Here is a 17,950-nt window from a genome sequence, read left to right on the forward strand (position 1 = left end):
ATTATTTTTATAATAATTTGCTATAGATAAAGGCCGCTAATACGCAGTGGAGGGTCTAAGCTCCGACCTATGAGAGACATTGACAACTGCATCGATCTATTAAGTTGGCTTGTCAAGGTTGAATAACAATGATTCAATGTAAAACTTAGCCATAATGCTACAAAGTATCTACCCTACCTTAGGGTCCTGATGCTTTTAATTAGTTTGGTGGACTATTTCATGTACAGATCCGTCAGTACTTTTCAACGAATCCCTTAGATTTTAAACAGAACTAAAGCAATAAAATATACAAATCGAGTTATAATTTCGGCGTGAAATAAATAAAAGTTCTCACCATATAACATGGTATTGCCGGTTGATCAAGTACTCCCAAGCATATGCCTTATGTCCTGTGCCATCTAAGCCAAGCCTCGAACATTCACTCCTTAGGTAATCCCTCCTGGCGTCCATTCTAGCGCCAACTTCCAAGAACTTGTCCCGGGGTAGCAGACCTTCTTCGTGAGTACCATTCTCGAAGAGATACTATAACAAAAGAAACATAAAATTACTTCATCTGAACTATTAAATAATCTTATTAATTCGGCTTTATAATTTTCTTCAAACAAAGCAAGCTACTATAAGTACACTTGTTTTATAAGTTACTAGCGGTCCCCCGTGATTTCGTCCCGTACTATTTCTATTATGCTCCCATACAAACTTTCTTCCGCTATTCTACGCAATATAACACGACCCACCGCGGTCGATTCGCCTGCGCATTTACGTTACGTTGACTATACTTACGTTATAACGAGAGTACAAATTTTAAATTTTCTGTTGTGTGTATGCTTAGTTTTAACAAATAATCTTTCTTTAATCAAATAAAATAATCTTTAAATGTGGTACAATAGTGGTGTTCGTTCTCATTAAAATTGATGCTCTCATTTTGCAATATGAATATCGTGTGAAAATATTTGTATTTTATATTTAGTATACTAAAGTGTTTAAAAGAAACAGCCCAGTCGATGTATCAAATACCAGCAGCTGGGCTGTAAAAAATAACTCTAAAGAAATTAATATAAGTAGATACCTCATACCTACATATTTACAAGAAAGAGAGATAAGTAAAACCCATATATTTTAGCCTTTCTATAAAGTATTTTTTTTTTATCTGGCTGGTAGTTTTGTGTTTAGAGCGTTTTGTGTTTTAATTGTCAATCTAAATACGATTTTTTATCGATATAAATTGTAAAAAGTTTCAGTCCCTATTTAGCAACAAATCAAAGGGGAAAGGGTAAGTGCAAAAAAAAATCTTATGCTTTATTATTATTATACATAAACTTTTAGGGCAATTCAGCATTTCGTGCATGTACCATTGTAGATGTGCGATCATCTTTATAGTCTTTCTAGACTGAAGTAATTGCTACCGTCGTTTAAAACAATGCCTTTTATATTCCTTGTTTTTAGAGCTACATAGATTTCTTAGTATCCCAGAAAAACAAATCCAAGCGTGCAAAATCTTTACACTTAATAGAATTTCTATTTAATTGCTATTTATAGAGAATGGTAGAAAAATCGAATTGCCTACCTAATAGGTAATAAATAATAAATGCTGTATAGCTGTTTCAGAAATTTCTAGAACGTGAATGTTAGTTCAGTTATTCGGTAATTAGAATAGTTTGTTTTACGATCGAAATACAATTCAAATGAAACTTTTATTGAGTTGTGTCAGCAATGAAAAGCATTTTACTAACGTCATTTAGTTTTCACTAGCCGCCTAAGAATTAAAGATTCTTATTCATATTAATAGTTTTATCATCAAGGGTAGTATGTTTATATTGATACAGCAGTAAAATACATTTTAATTCATTCCGATAGGACATTTAATGTAGTTATCGCGAATTTAAAAAAATGTAAGGATAAAAATACAAAACTTAAAATATGCTTTTTAATAAACCAAATGCGGACAAACTCGCGGTATTCAGCTCGTTGAGTATTAAATAATAAATAAATAAATAAATATACTACGACAATACACACATCGCCATCTAGCCCCAAAGTAAGCGTAGCTTGTGTTATGGGTACTAAGATAGCTGTTGAATATTTTTATGAATATAATACATATAAATACTTATAATATACAGATAAACACTCAGACACTGAAAAACAATCATGTTCATCAAACAAACATTTTCCAGTTGTGGGAATCGAACCCACGGCCTAGGACTCAGAAAGCAGGGTCGCTGCCCACTGCGCCAATCGGCCGTCGAAAATTTATTAAAGTAAGGATAGTATATAGTAGTAGTGGAGCTTCTTGTGTCAGAGCTTCTCAGGGGATTAACTTCTGCTATGCTTATTTCTACTGTCAAACAGCACGGCTGTGTCCCGGTTTAAAGGGTGTGGTTGGCGGTGTGATTACAGGCACACCTACGCCTCAGTTTGATGGAAACAGTACGCACTTTAAAGAATGTTTTCGCTTTCGTTTTCAACTTACTATCCGGTGGACCAACTGTTTTGTGCGTCAATTATTTAATGGATAAAGCCGGCGTTACTTTGCGGAACTCCATGATATGTTATGAAAATTAAGCTTAATTTGCTTTACTTCGCGAAAAGCAGGAGAAAAGGATGTTGAGGGTACATTGCCAAACATATGTTTCGTGTGGAGTATAAAGATTGAAGAAATTATAAATTACACCATACAGATTCTGCTGCATCTCCCGGAGTATAGCATATTAAGCTTAATTTTCAACATCTTCTGAGGATGCTCCGGTTTCGGAGCGAGACGTGCATAGAGGGCACATTGCCGACGAATCTGTTTGGTGTGGAGTATAAGGATTGAAGAAATTATAAATTACACCATACAGATTCTGCTGCATCTCCCGGAGTATAGCATATTAAGCTTAATTTTCAACATCTTCTGAGGATGCTCCGGTTTCGGAGCGAGACGTGCATAGAGGGCACATTGCCGACGAATCTGTTTGGTGTGGAGTATAAGGATTGAAGAAATTATAAATTACACCATACAGATTCTCCTGCTTTTCGCGGAGTATAGCAAATTAAGCTTAATTTTCGAATAAGTCAATTATTAAAAAAAAAAAAAACTGCTGTATTTATTATTATACAGCAGATATACCTAGATGTTTGAAATTAGTTCAACCAGTTGCGCATAACAGAACAGCCGTTATTCCTGTCCTCTGCAATATATTTAACCTCACTAATTACCCGTCACCTAAATACCTACATAACCCATACACACCCGTTACCATGTAAATTAGTCATAATTGCTATACAGACTACGGAGCCGCTCCTAAATAATAGTTGTAGAGTTCCGTCTGCTAGAACTCTAGACAAACTAAACGTCGCTGGCCCGAGAATTCATGGCAAAAGAATGTAAAGGTGCCCTTTTAATAAAATTCGTGACAAAATTAACCAAAAATATAAACAAATTGAGAATTTTTAAACAAAACGTTCGGTTAGATTAGGCCGGAGAATAGCGTGGTTGCGATTATGTGCCTTTCGCAAAACCGCAACCAAGTTCCCGTGACCCGTTCACCAGGTCACGAGTTGGAAGTTATCTTGAGATTTCAGACTTTAAGAATCCGATATAACCACTGTAACCAGTAAAAAAACAGGTGAATAGTGTTTTCGAGCATTGCTGCCAAACCAAAGAAAAATATTTTGATTCAAGTTCTGAGTTCAAATTTATAAAAAGAAAAATTCTTCTCGTTCGCTTTTAACAATACAACAGTTTCACTGATCCGCCACGGTGGTCAGGCTCCACTGAGATTTTCCAGCTATACAGGAGATATTAGGGCATACAGTTGAACTATATACTCCCTTATTCTTATGGACACATGACGCAAAATATATCAGGCGCACCACAGACAGCATAACTTGATTTCCGCGAGGCTCTGGAGTAAATCGCCAATTTCCAAACTCTGATACAAAGAATTTCTTGATAGAAAAACCTAATAGGTACTGTTCATTGGCCGGACCAGGGTTCGAACCTAGGACCTCGCGATCTGCAGTCCAATCAGAAGTTAAACCAACTAGGCACTTAGCTCTACAACCCTTTGTGGGCCCGGACCTCTTTTGTTGAATTTCCACCAATCCGTCCTGTGCCCATGTTTTCCAGTTTCGCACACCGATTGCGTTTCGGTTTACTTCACCTATTCAACGCAGATTTGGCCTCTAAATCTATTTAATTAATTTAGCTATTATGAAAATTAAGCTTAATTTGAGTTACTCCGCGAAAAATCTCCGCAGGAGAATCTGTATGGTGTAATTTATAATTTCTTCAATCCTACTACTCCACACAAAACAGATCTTCGGCAATGTACCCTCTACGCACGTGTCGCTCCGAAATCGGAGAAGATGTCGACTTTATTATGAACAAACTTAACAATTATTAATTTCTCTTGAATTACTCTATCTCTTGCTAAATACGTTGCGTAGTTTTAAAGCTCCAAGTGTACCAGGGTAGGAGGGATTTATTCTATGTAATGATGTATGTGTTTGTGTATGTAGAGTACGGAACCCATTTTTTCTATACAAGTTGCTGCCCCACAAACCCAAATATACCTACTATATTAATCATTTAAGCTTATTAACACGCAACACTGTTCATTAAGCGTTATTACTATCGGATGTTTTAATTAATAGAGTATTAAAAACTTCCATAGTATTTGTTATTCTATACCTACCTATGAGCGTACCCAGGTTCTGGTCTAAGGGGGGCAATTGAGATTTTTTTAAGTCAGATCGTCTGCGGCCTGTAATCAATATTGGGTCAAAACTGTAATTTTTTTTTCACTTTCGTCTGTCAGTCCCCCTTTAACTTCGAAAAGATAGAGGTTCTTACGTGCCGAGGATCAAACTCCCTTTTCCCGAAAGAGAGACCGAAGGACTAGGCTACAATCGCTTAAAGAGATCTCTCATATTATGTGTCATACTTTGTTTTCTTTGTATTCTTGAACCGGGACTCAATACTCCCATCACCAGATACTTTATCAAGGTGTGTTCACGTAATATATAATTAAGGTGACATAAGTGTTAAGTTAAATATGATAATCCAAGGATGTGCAATCCGCATAGCTATATGCAGACTCATTGTTCTCGGCAATCGTTATTCGAGTCACGGACTTGGTAACCAAGTAGGCAGTTTTATTTGTATCTGAGAGACTTGAGAGCGTTCTCAGCTCGCGTTGACGGAACATTAAGTTGTCTCTTGTTAGCAAGGCTAAACTAAAGCATCCTGGTCGCATTAGAGTTGGAGTGCAAATGTTTCCTCATGTCACCTATGTCCAGCAGTGGACGTCCATTAGTTGACATGATGGCTCTAACACAACTGTACGATAGCAAGCGTTCAAAACTCATACTAAAGCTAAAGCTACGAACTGTAGTAGTTCGTCGTAACGTGTAAGCGCATGTCACTTTCTACACCCCTCCATTTGGCTGTAGGTATTCTAAGGCCTGTATCCTTAGTACAAGATATACTCGAAATCGAGGAGTCGTTTTTGAATATCAAACTCTTTCCCGCCAAAGTAAAATGGACCTAATATACCTCGTTTTAGAATCGTGAAATGTAAACTTTTGATATTTATTTTAACAAAGGTCTGCCCTGCCACGACTACCGTACGTAGGCAAATTTGAGCTTTAACAAGATGCTATTAATGCATATTTTCTTTATGTCCTAGGATCGGACATTAAAAAACCAACCAACCAACCAACTTCTGTCAAATAACTTATTATAAGTTCTAAGAGCTATGTGAGGACACTTTAGCACTTAACTCGGTCTAACGATGAAAGCGTTGGTAGATCACCGACGAGTCGCACCGAGGGATCCGCTAGAACCAAGCAGCACAAGACCGTGGTACTTGGAACTCCCTACAAAAAAGGCTGGCAGTAGACGTTCGTTGGTTATCATGGTGACAACATAAATAAGATCCATTTTACTTTCCTGATGTTCAAGTAATTCTGTAATCGAAAACGACTCCTCGATTGCGAATCTTGTACTAAGGGTATGTGTGCGTAAGTTTATGATTGACTTTCACTGCACACGCGTTAAGAGGATTTCCTTAGTGCGACGACTACTTACGTCTATTTGCATTTCCTTCTAAAGTTATGTAATGTGATACCTACCTATATTGCTCAATTTGTTTCTATTTCCGCCCCAATTGTGTTTGGAATTTAATGACTTCATTGGTTAAGATCGAAATAGGCAGTACAATCTGGGGTCAATGTTCTTCAACATTATATTCATACATATTAGTATATTTATAATTTCTTCATTCTTTATACTCCACTCATAATATATCTTCGGCAATGAACTATCTACACACGTTTCGCTCCGACACCGGTGCATCCTGAGATGTTGAATCTTCTATATATATAAAAGAGAAAGTGTGTGGGTATGTTCCGTATAGGCTCCGAAACGGCTGGACCGATTTCAATGAAACTTTCAGGGAATCTCCGGATTGACCTGGCGAGTAATCCTGTAAAGTTTGGTGACGATCGGAGCACTCCTATTTTTGAACTGTCAAACTGTCAGTTTATTGTTTAAATAAAATAAAGCAAAATCTAGCCCGGCGAAGCGGGCTGGGAACGCTAGTTTACAATAAAATATTGTTGAGTATGTGTGTGTGTGTGCTACCTAATCTTTGAATATTTGTTTGGTGCGGAGGATAAATACTGAAAAAAATATAAATTACACCGATTCTCCTGCTTTTCGCGGAGCAGGTACTTATAGCAAATTGAGCTTATTTTTTATTTAATATCGGTATAGATTAAATCGATCAGTTAATATTATCATTTATAGGTGCGTCAATTTTATAATTTTAGTTCGTTAATGTGTAAAAGAAGTTTGGAACTTTTTCCGTCATAAGATAAATGTCTAATACCCAAAAAAATAATGAGTTGGCTATTGTGCCTGTAAGTAATTCAAAATCCTACGAAAATCTTAACCACGAAGGCATTTTAATTTAAAACATATCCAACATTGTAAGGAAGGTATAAAAGTAGGTATATGTTACGTAACTTTCATCAAACTGGCAGCGGAATACCATAATATTGTAATACTATGAGAAGCAATTTCATTATGACGGCCGCAACAAAGGGCTGTCTCACGATCTCGTTATTCAATGAACTGTATCAAAAATATGGGTTTTCAACGAGGCGTTATGAAATGAGGGATGTTTGACTATTATTGTTCATTTCTATAAAGGAAATTCAATATTGTATTAGGTACATTTTCGACTGGCTTGCGAAAACCGCTAAAATGTAGCCTCTATAAAAATGAACGTGCTAACGATTTACGGAAGGCGCTGAAAACATTTGTGAAGTACCTAAGTACATCAATCGCCTATGATAGTCCTCTGCTCTGGACTAAAGGCCTCCGAACGGGAGGGTTTGCCCATAATCGCCACCCTGGAAACACCTGTTGCCTGTTGGTGACCGCAGCAGATGGTAGTAGTAGCACAGAGAACGCTTCTGCCGTTTTCCGTTATATTCTCCTAATTGCCTCGTACGACAACCGCGGGAAAAGAGGCGTTGTGACCTGCCGTCACTACATGCCATAAAGTTTAAAAACCCGCTTTTCCGGTTTATAGCATGGTACACGAGTCAAAGAAACTTAAGAAGGAAAAAGGCCAGGGGTACCGCACCCCTTCGAGATCGAATTCGATCGTTCAATGAACCTTGTCAAAGCTTACACAAAGAAACCTATCATCAACCGGTCAATGGATTGCATGACATTCTCATATTTTTGACAACGACAACAAAAAATTTACCGGCCGATAATCTTTGGTATATCTTTGGTAGGACTTAATGTCATGATATCGATATCAATCAATAATAAGCTAAGTCACAGGCATAATACGTTTGTAGACACACGTGAGGTAAGTGAAGCAGCATTGTTCCGGCATTTGCCTTAGCAGGGGACAGTCTCACGCTCCCGTTGCCCAATGAACCGTGTCCATTATATGGGTTTGAGGTTTCCAACGGGGACTCGTGGTTATGAGGTTAGTGACATTATATTATTTAGAGCGTTAGTACAACCACCATACCATAGCAACGAATGTTGTAGATCAGCGGTAGTTTGTGGTTTTATGAATTACTAGCTGTTGCCCACATTCTTCGTCCGCTTTTATTACGGTTATTTACAAATCCCATGGGAAGCGTTTATTTTCTGGGATAAAAAGTAGCCTTGAAGGACAGAGAGTATCGTAACTCTCCGTCCTTTCAAATAACTCTATGCCTAAAATGAGGTTTCTATGCTTACAACCTATTACATTTATAAGATTAGTTGGATGCGGGTAGAATGCAATTTTTTATGGAAAAGGAACATCGTACTTAAAGAGCGGTATTAAATATTTAGATATTCCGTTGTTACGCCTTGACTTGAAATGTTCATGCGGGCGTAATGATATGTTTTGTGTAAGCGGTGATAGACTAGTGGGTAACGCTGTGGCTTTCTTTTCGGGAGGACCGAATTCGATCCCCGCCGCTCCTCTAACTTTTCGCAGTTATGTGCGTTTTAAGCAATTAAATATAACTTGCTTTAACGGTGAACAAATTCATTTCCGTAAGCCTAAAGCCCTCAACTGATACTGATATTTCGTTGTGAGAATGAATGAAAACGGACAAGAGTACCTACGAAACTGACTGCCAAACTGATAGTCGTATACGCCCGTAAGAAGAATTTCTAATGTAGTCGCATTGTTATTTGCTCTGTTTACCGATTATCAATGCAGCATTGATTTAATAGGAGCTGTGATAGCCCTTTGGGTAGAACTTCGACTTCAGGGGGCCGAGTTCGAATCCCAGCACTCTCCTCTAACTTTTCTTAGTTATGCCCGTTTTAGCAATAAATATATCACTTGCTTCAACGATGAAGGAAAATATTTTAAGGAAACCTGCATGCCTGATGTCTCCATAATTTTCTCAAAGGTTCGGAGTCCACCAATCGGCACTAGGCCAGCGTGGTGGACTATGCCTTAAACCCTTATCATCGTGTGAGGAGACCCGTGCCCTGTAGTGGGCCGGCAATGGGTTGATTTGATGATGATGATGATGAACTGACTTAATATGTTACTCGTATTTAACTCTCACTGACTCTCGTTACTCCATCATTAAAATAAATTATTAATCTTCTGTTGATAGTTCCACTAGGAACTTCGTTGGGATTAACAGACGAGCGTTCCAACTAAATACAAACTCACCTTAGTAAAGTAGGCGACCTTGTATCTCGAATAAGTGGTTGAACTTGGCAATAGATTTCAATTAAGTCATTTAACATATCTAGTTTTTCTATAGGAAGGACGGCCCTTGAAGTTAGCATTCCGGCTCAACTGATTCAAGTTACCAAATATGAATGCATTGGTGACATAAGTAGATATATCCCAGTCAATGGCGCAAATTCCGTTACACAAAATTCTTTAAACTCAACTAAGGATATACGTTAAAGAAACCCCATATCATATCTTACAACGTTTAATCGTTTTAGTATCTCGTATTACAACATAGCACATAATAAACTCAAACATCAATCTATGTGAGCTTTTAGCAAACTTTTACTTAACTGCAATGAAATAACTTCTTCAATCTTCCCTTGACATTACTGTCCGTACTGAGTACTCCTCTGTACCTCTTTTTTCCCGCCATTCTATGACCTTCCTTTTTTATCTGGGTTCCTGTCATTTTGAATTCTGAACTCCAGCTTATACTGAACACAGATTGTACATAATTTTGACCAGCCCGAACGAAGATACCTTTTTATCTTTAACCAAACGTACATACTAATGCAGATTTGCTAACTTATGTCTTAAAATAGTGCTATCCCTTTCGTCGGAACATTATGAAACGGACAGCACTACTTTTAGACCCTTCAATGTAGTTTAGTTTAGACATTTGTGAACAACAGAATTAGCAACAATGTATGGACTTTATCATGTGCATCTAGCAAATACTAAACCATTAAGCTTTTAGCTCTGCTCTTATATCTTAACGATAAGCAACTCTGTGACTTGTGAGTGATAAAACAACTCTGTGACTGTTATAAGAGAGAGAGTTCTACACTAAAGATCCACTACGCCGCGCTGCTCTAATGCGGGCTTGTAGTATTTTCATATGTAAGCAATAATAACGAACATCGACAGTTTCACGTGTTCCAACTTTCAAACTTTTGTTAATTCTGAAAATTTCTTAACAGCAGAATCCAATAAGTACTTCAAAATTCGCAATTCAAAGTTCATTTATTTCGTGGAGGGCTAGTTTACAAACATTTTTGAAACGACAAGTCAGTCTGTTTGTAGTGACTACCACCGCGTTAGGAAGGCAATACTATCGAGAAGAGCCGGCAAGAAATTCAGCACATTGCTCATTTTTAACATCATTTTACAGTTTACAATCTTTAGAATTTTCTATCTTGTAAGAGATTCAAGTGTAGCAGCCTGTTTCCAAGCGGCCTTGCCGTTAAACATAAATGTTTATCGCACGTGTTTTTTAGTAAAACATGCTTTCCACTTCAGTAAACTGCACCTAAAAATGACGACGACGCTATCAATAAAGTATCTTTTCTTAACCAAATAAATAATCATTGAAATAATAGGAATAAGCAATTCAACCTGTTCAACCCAGAGAACACTCCCAATTTTCATTTAATGTTCCAATACGTTAATAACGTACGTAGAAAAACCGTAATGGAACATTATTAAGTTAATAAACCAAGTCATCACTCGGTAAAGGGACAAAACCGCTTTCATATACGACTTGACGGTTTATTCGAAGATTTAAGATACCGTTGCTTTATGCCTCGGGTAAGTTTTTACGACTGTCATTAGCCTTTATACCCGTTTTGTGGCTTGGATTTTGCGAGCGCGAAGAAAACAATTTGTACGCTTGTGCCACTTCATACGAGTATGTAGCATAGTTTAAAAGATCTAAGCGTACCAGGGCTTAACGTTTCCATGGTAACTGAAATAGGAAACAAAATGTGTTATGGATCTCATTCTTTTCTATACATTCATGTGTTTCTTTATCTACATATTATTAGTTTCCATGGTAACTAAAACATGAAACTGAGTATGCGATGTATTCTATCTCATTCTGTCCCATACATTTTTATTTTTTTATTTTTTATGGTGACGCATTTCCGTTTCATCAAGTTTCAAATCCCAACCATTTAAAACGTTTCACTTCAATGAACTCTCCGTGACACGGGGGTGAACTCCGTGACACGCGGGTGTGCAACGGCAATTTCCATACTACGGCCTTACCTAGCCTAACAATATTTGGCCCACTTGGAAATCAAACCCGTAGCTCATGTGCCTTTTTTGAAAATCTTAACCAGTCTACTGGAATAACTTAGCAATTATGTGTCGTGAATCGTGAAACATATACGTAGGTACTGAGGACGCTCCGGAGTAGGCGCGAAAAGTGTGTGGAGAGCGTATTTTCAGAAGATACTCGTATGTAAATTACACAGAAAACATTTGTCTGGTGTCATTTGGTGGTGAATTTACTTCCAACTTACACTTAACTTATACTGAAGATCCGCGGTCTGCTTTTTTTATCAATTATTGTTGACTATCTTATCAACTTAACGTTGTAGGTAAGCAGTGGCGTGCATAGCCCTTGGACCCAGGGTATGCACAAGGTGTTCAACACAAACATAAAGTAAAATTTAGATTTTAGATATGTCGGTTTATAATCAAATTACTTTACGAAAGTTAAATCTTTGATTGATTTAATACTATCGTGTATCTACTGCTAATTGAATAAAAGTACATACCCTGATTTACGTCACAAAATTATGACACACCATTCGGCAGCATTTTCTAAGCACACTGATGATGATAATATTTTTTTCCAACATATCATGTTTTTAGAGTCTCTATGAAAATTATTAAGATCACAATATCCTTTATCATTCCACACTTTACGTATATTGGACAATAAAACAAAATGAAAGCAAAATAATCGATTGGTGTGTACAAAGCCGCTTAGCCAAGAATAGTTTTCGTAATATTTATTATTAAACATACGTGTTACTTTATCACCCCCTTTTTTTGGGATATTTGTAACATTGGTACACACCTTTCTTTGCGAATGATTTCTAATTTTACGATATAGGGATAGAAATTAAAGTTTTCTCTAAGTACTTTTTACAGGCACACTGAACCCAAACAAAGGCCGCACGAATATGCTTTCATTATAAAATGAATGAATAAACTATAAATTAACTATAACACATTAAACTATCACTCAAACTTTTATAAGTTACTGAATTTATGCACTTGAACCGTTTATTTATCACCAACGCCATTGAGCATTGTTCGAAGTATGTTCGAAGGTAAACAATAATGGCGATTGAATATGCCAATGAAAACATTGCAATCGAAATTAGTCAAAATATGTTTTTATTTTTTTGTAAGTATAGGTTAGAACGCTATTTTACTTTGATATGTAAACAATAAATAAAAACAATATTTATTGTTAACTTTCTCACTTTCCAATGTTTCCTGAAAAACGTAAACTATTCATTCGTCATAATTAAGACAGCGTTTGATTTCATAACTCATTTTTAAAGCGAAAGACTAATTTGATAATATTAGTTCCTTAATTTTCTTAAAAGACACTGTAAGGTATTTACACTTGTTAATGATATTTTTATTTCTAAAAAAGAATAATGGCAGTATACAACAATTACAAACCAAGCAAATCATTTTATTCATAAAAAAATCAAACACGTAATTGATTATCCACTTCCGTAAGCAGTGCTTATAGACACCTATACTTAGAGAATTTATGAATGAAACTGTTCACACAAGACCGATGCTAATCTTGTAAGTACAAGCGCACGATTATAACATTACACGACACACACTACTAACTTGCACGCACACATCTAGCAGAACGATTCTTTCTTTGGGCGTGATTATTTTATTTGATATTTCTATGCAACAGTAGATGGCGTCATATGTCGAGTGATTTATAATAATTGATTTACCCTGCAATCGATAACATGAGATTTAAATAATAATATCGGTATTTTTACGTGTTTTAAAAGGTAAATGATTAGCATTTACGGTTAGATATTAAAATACGAAGTATAAGATTTTATTTTGTACGCTATACGCCTCGCGCGCGCTGGTTGCGCTGTCGCCTGTCTAGCGACAATTGACTTTTTTACTTAGTGTTTTTTTTATTACAAAACTTTAATGGTCCTATCTGAAGGCTCTTTAAGACCCTGAGGGTAGGGTATGCACTGCTTATTTGCATATATGCAATGCACGCCACTGTAGGTAAGTATGTCTTGTAATTTCTCTAAAGCTGGCAGCGAAATGACAAGTTACCGATATTAGGTACAGTTCATAATTCAAATTGATTTCAGATGCAACGTCACGCGAGAATTTACATAGTGTAAAAAGTGCGACATATATATATCTTGATAATAGTTCTAACACAATTTATCTTCTCTTATAATTATTTACATATGTATGTTTCATAAAAATTAATTAGTGGCTTATTATGAAGTATACATTTTTTTTTAAATTTCACTAGTAAACCTCTGATTTCATGTAACCTAATTCATTATGCATTATGTAAATTATGAAAACCGCAACTTTCATATTACTGTGCGGTTTTAACGAATTTTGGGCGTATTTTAATTGCTAATGTGTACTGTAGTCTTTGCGGTTTCTATATTATGGTCAGTGTAGTATAAAACGCAGGTGTACTTTTAAAGTTAACTGGATTGTAACGAGATAATATTTTTAAATCTTACTTGTTTTTGAAACAACCCGTATATTACCTAGACAATAAATTTTACTTTAAATATAGCGTAATTAAAGAGTGCAAAAATTATTTTAATGACGGCGAAGCTGGGCTATAAATTTAAAATATTTCAAATGTAATTTTCGAGCTTAAAAACATTTTTAACTGTACTAATTAAGCACTTATTATGGATGTTTTTTTTTTCTTGTCATAAATATGCTTACATAGCGAATAAACGAGCGGAGAGGTCATTCACCTGTAGGTACAACTAGTTTATCTGATCAAGTTAGCATATTTACCTTTGAAGTACCTGAAATCTATCTTTGTTGAAGCCTTCATGGTAGAAAAAAATACTTTCCACGTTTGCATTTGATAATATTACGACTTATCATTTGTGTGTATAACTGAGTACCCTTGAGAGAAAATTCTCAAATTGTAAAAAATCTCAGGATTCTTCAATGGCAATCAGTCCTTTTCTCCGGACTTTTGGTTTTTTCATCTGGTAACCCTAAGTGTGGTAGACTACTGTCATTTAGTGCCTTTTAGTGGGCCGCTAATAGGTTCAGAATGATGAAAACTGTGTAGTGTGTCTACACAGTTTTCATACAAGGTCAAATATAAATAAGTATATTGTCCTTCGTAACGTACATTAGTTACGTACAATACAGTATAATTCCACGCAGGAAACGCAATTTACCGGTTTGTCACCGCGCACCTTGGTAGGTTAGGCTTGGGACGCATCGGAAATTAAACCACCTAGCTCACTGCTTCCGGTATGTCCACGGCATTTCCTGTCTCCTGTAGCTACATCATATTTGAGTTTTGATTCTAAATAAACAAATATTATTCAAAGTCAAAAATTTCTTCATTCAAATAGGCACATAGATGGCACTTTTGATGCGTACATTACATGTAAAATATGACATAGGAGTGAGTTGATGGCGATAAATAAATTCGTCAACTTAAAACTAAAGCTACGAGGGTTCCAAACGCGCCCTGGTCTAAGAAGAAGCCCGCAACAAACTTAGCCGGTTGTTATTTTTTTTTTGTTATCACCATCTCACATTGTCCTTTAAAAACTAATTAAAGAAGCAACCTGGTTAGAGCAATAATTTACACCTAAGCATTTTTATCGTTGACGTAGTCCTTAATACTATAATAGGACTTTTCTATAATTGAGCTTACGTTTAATACAAACTTTGAACTTTTTCAGAGACATCTCCAATATATCAACTGGTAATTTATTGTAAAATTGTGTACAATTTCCTTATAATGAATTACTTATTTTATTTAGTCTAGTATATTGCACTGCAAGTTTATTTTTGCTTCTAAAATTCTATTAACAGATAAGGTATTACACTAAAAGCTATTGAATTGTGAAACGCGTTCCTACTATATATACCACAGGCAAAATCGCTTGTTATTTTAAAATGCGGTAAAATCATATCACCTTGCTCATTGAAAACGACTTTTAGAACCTAGTTTTTTTATGTTTAAGCTGTTAAGTATTTATGGTATTAATGAGATTAAAATATGGGTTTATTTTTTTATATTTATTTACTATATTATTCTTATTTGTGCATGTTTGTTTAATTCGCATTTAGCTTATTTATTTAGTATATTATTCTTATTTGTGCATGTTTGTTTAATTTGTATTTGGGGAACAATTTAACGAAAGAAAATATGCTGAGACATAGCAAAGCAAAAAAGTTCATAGATGTATCTATATATTGGAAACTACTACTAAAAGAGCAACTGCTGAATTTCTTGCCGGCATCTTCTCGGTAGAATCTGCCTTCAGAACCGGAGGTAGAGTCACTGCACACAGCAGACCTGACGTTTCAAAAGTGCTTATATTAGGCCTACTTGAAATAAATGAATTTTGAATTTTTGAAATTGGATTTGCTATCAATAAAAAAATATATACACGCTTGCTATATATAAGATATACAATAAATAGGTAACAATCATTATTACCTATTTATTATACGTCTTTAGAGAATAGGATATTTTTTATATATATGACATATGACAAAATTCTCCGGTTTCTCAAAGAGTCAAATCAACTGTTAACTGAAATAATTCAACGCATGCTATTTATAGGCCGTCAATTTTGAAACCACAGTGAAGTGTAAAAACCGGGTGCAAGGGTGCAATCTAGATATTAACATGGGGAAGTTTGGACTGATAAATGATATAATATAGTACGATTATGATAAGAGCGTGTCAGAGGGGTTTTTTTACCTATGCGATAGGTAAAAATATACCTCGTTACTTAAGGGTATCTACGCATCAAAAGTGCCATCAAATTATCGGCCTACTTTAATAAAGATACTTTTGACTTTGATTTTGACTTTTGTAGTTTGTGAAAAACTATCCAATCGATTATTGAATACTAGTGATAAAATAATGATGCAGCGGATCTGCTGATTGATCTATGCTAATCGATGTACGTTTCAGAAACTGTAAGTAAATTATATCTAGTAAATACTGAGAATGTAGATATGATAATATGGTAAGTAACAGGTACCTAGAGGATGATGTCGCATGTGCTCACACAAATACCTCGCGTGCAGTCATGGGATGGTGGTTTTGAAATTACTTTGCGGTTAGATTGTTAAATCAATACTATCGTATCTCCAGACTACTTTTCTGTAACATTTAAACTATTGTTAAATGACCGCTTAAAAAATGAGTTTAATGTTTTCAGTTTCAATGTATTTCTGATGTTTTAAGAAATTAAAATATCACTATCTTCATCGGTGAAGGAAAACATCGTGAGGGAACCTGCATGCCTGAGAGTTCTTTATAGTGTTATCAAAGGCGTGTGGAGACCGCAAATCCGCACTAGACCAGGGTGGTGAACTACGGCCTACACCCTTATCATTGTGGGAGTAGACCCTGTAGTGGGATGGTGATGGGTTGAGACGATGATGATGATAATTAATATAATAAAAGCGAAAGTTTGGATGGATGTTTGTTACTCAGTCATGCAGAAGGGCTGAAAGGTTCTAGATAGGTTATAGTCTGAAATAGCTAGCTCATAGGCTGCTTTTCGTATAGTGATTGCCTGTTATGTTATTTTTTTTAATACGGTTGCTGCCATGTGAGCAGCTAATTTGTTTATCAGACCATCGCAATGCAAAGTACCTGATATCTTCGGATTTCATCTGCGTTTTTTTTTTAATCATAGCGGCTGTTCTTGCCTGAAATAGCTATGACGAGGCTTCGTGGCTAGTTACCACTGTCGAGTGGTAACTAGCCAACATGAAGCCATGAATAATCACATGAAGCCTCGTACCACAGACAATTCAGAACCACATCGCTCGCCACTTTACCAAACTACTTACTTTGTGTATTTATCACGTGTAATTCTTTTGATTTAGGTTTTGTTTATTACTGTTTTTAATTATTCTGTTATATAATGGTGTAGATGGGTCATATTTACCAAATAAATAATTATTATTATTTGAGTTTAGTAAAAACTTAATATATCTTTAAACGAGCAATTCTTGTATATATATATAATTGGAATCTCGGAATCGGCTCAAACGATTTTCATGAAATTTAGTATGCAGGGGGTTTCGGGGGCGATAAATCGATCTAGCTAGGATTCATTTTTAGAAAATGACATTTTATTTGTGTTTTCCGGTAATCGGTTATTGGTGCAACGAAGTTGCACGGGTCAGCTAGTATTATATTAAGTAGCAATTACAGTTATGTTAAGATACCTACTGCCTATGCATTGTTTATCAACTGCTATTATCGCACTAGCACACACTTCGCTATTCGTAAAACAAATATTTATTCCGGATAAAGCGCTATGCGAGCTCAATGTAAACAATACGGAGCAGAAGATTTTATCCTTCCTTAATTGCTTAAGGTGGTGGCAGATTAACATCCTCTATTTTCTGGGTAACCGTCTTTCTGGACTGTCCCTAGTCTAGACATGGCACTGAAATGGCCTGGCGAAGATGAAAATGTCTTTCTATCGAGTATTCCTTAATGGACCATTTCGGAATAAACACGTTTTGAACAAAAAAATATCTTTGCAAATCCGTCTATAAATGACGGAGTTGCATGCGGGGGCATACATACAATAAAAAAACCGAATTCATGGAGGCTATTCGGTTTTTTTCATGAAGTCGGTTAAAAAGCTCTACTTCTGAAATCTTCTAGAAGCTATACTCGGAGAAGGTAT

At 35.9% G+C, this 17,950-nt stretch overlaps 1 protein-coding gene across 3 annotated transcripts in view; it reads right to left on the reverse strand.

The window, feature by feature from the left end:
* Nucleotides 1–17,950, reverse strand: part of LOC120633355 (carbohydrate sulfotransferase 11) — a 63,258-nt gene that overhangs the window by 7,391 nt on the left and 37,917 nt on the right. For all 3 annotated transcript variants that reach the window (XM_039903553.1, XM_039903555.1, XM_039903554.1), the window contains one exon: nt 335–522. In XM_039903553.1, the coding sequence (XP_039759487.1) occupies nt 335–522 (188 nt within the window). The remainder of the gene's footprint in view (nt 1–334; nt 523–17,950) is intronic.

This window comes from Pararge aegeria, chromosome 21, assembly GCF_905163445.1.
Source record: "Pararge aegeria chromosome 21, ilParAegt1.1, whole genome shotgun sequence".
Classification (NCBI taxonomy): Eukaryota; Metazoa; Arthropoda; class Insecta; order Lepidoptera; family Nymphalidae; genus Pararge; species Pararge aegeria.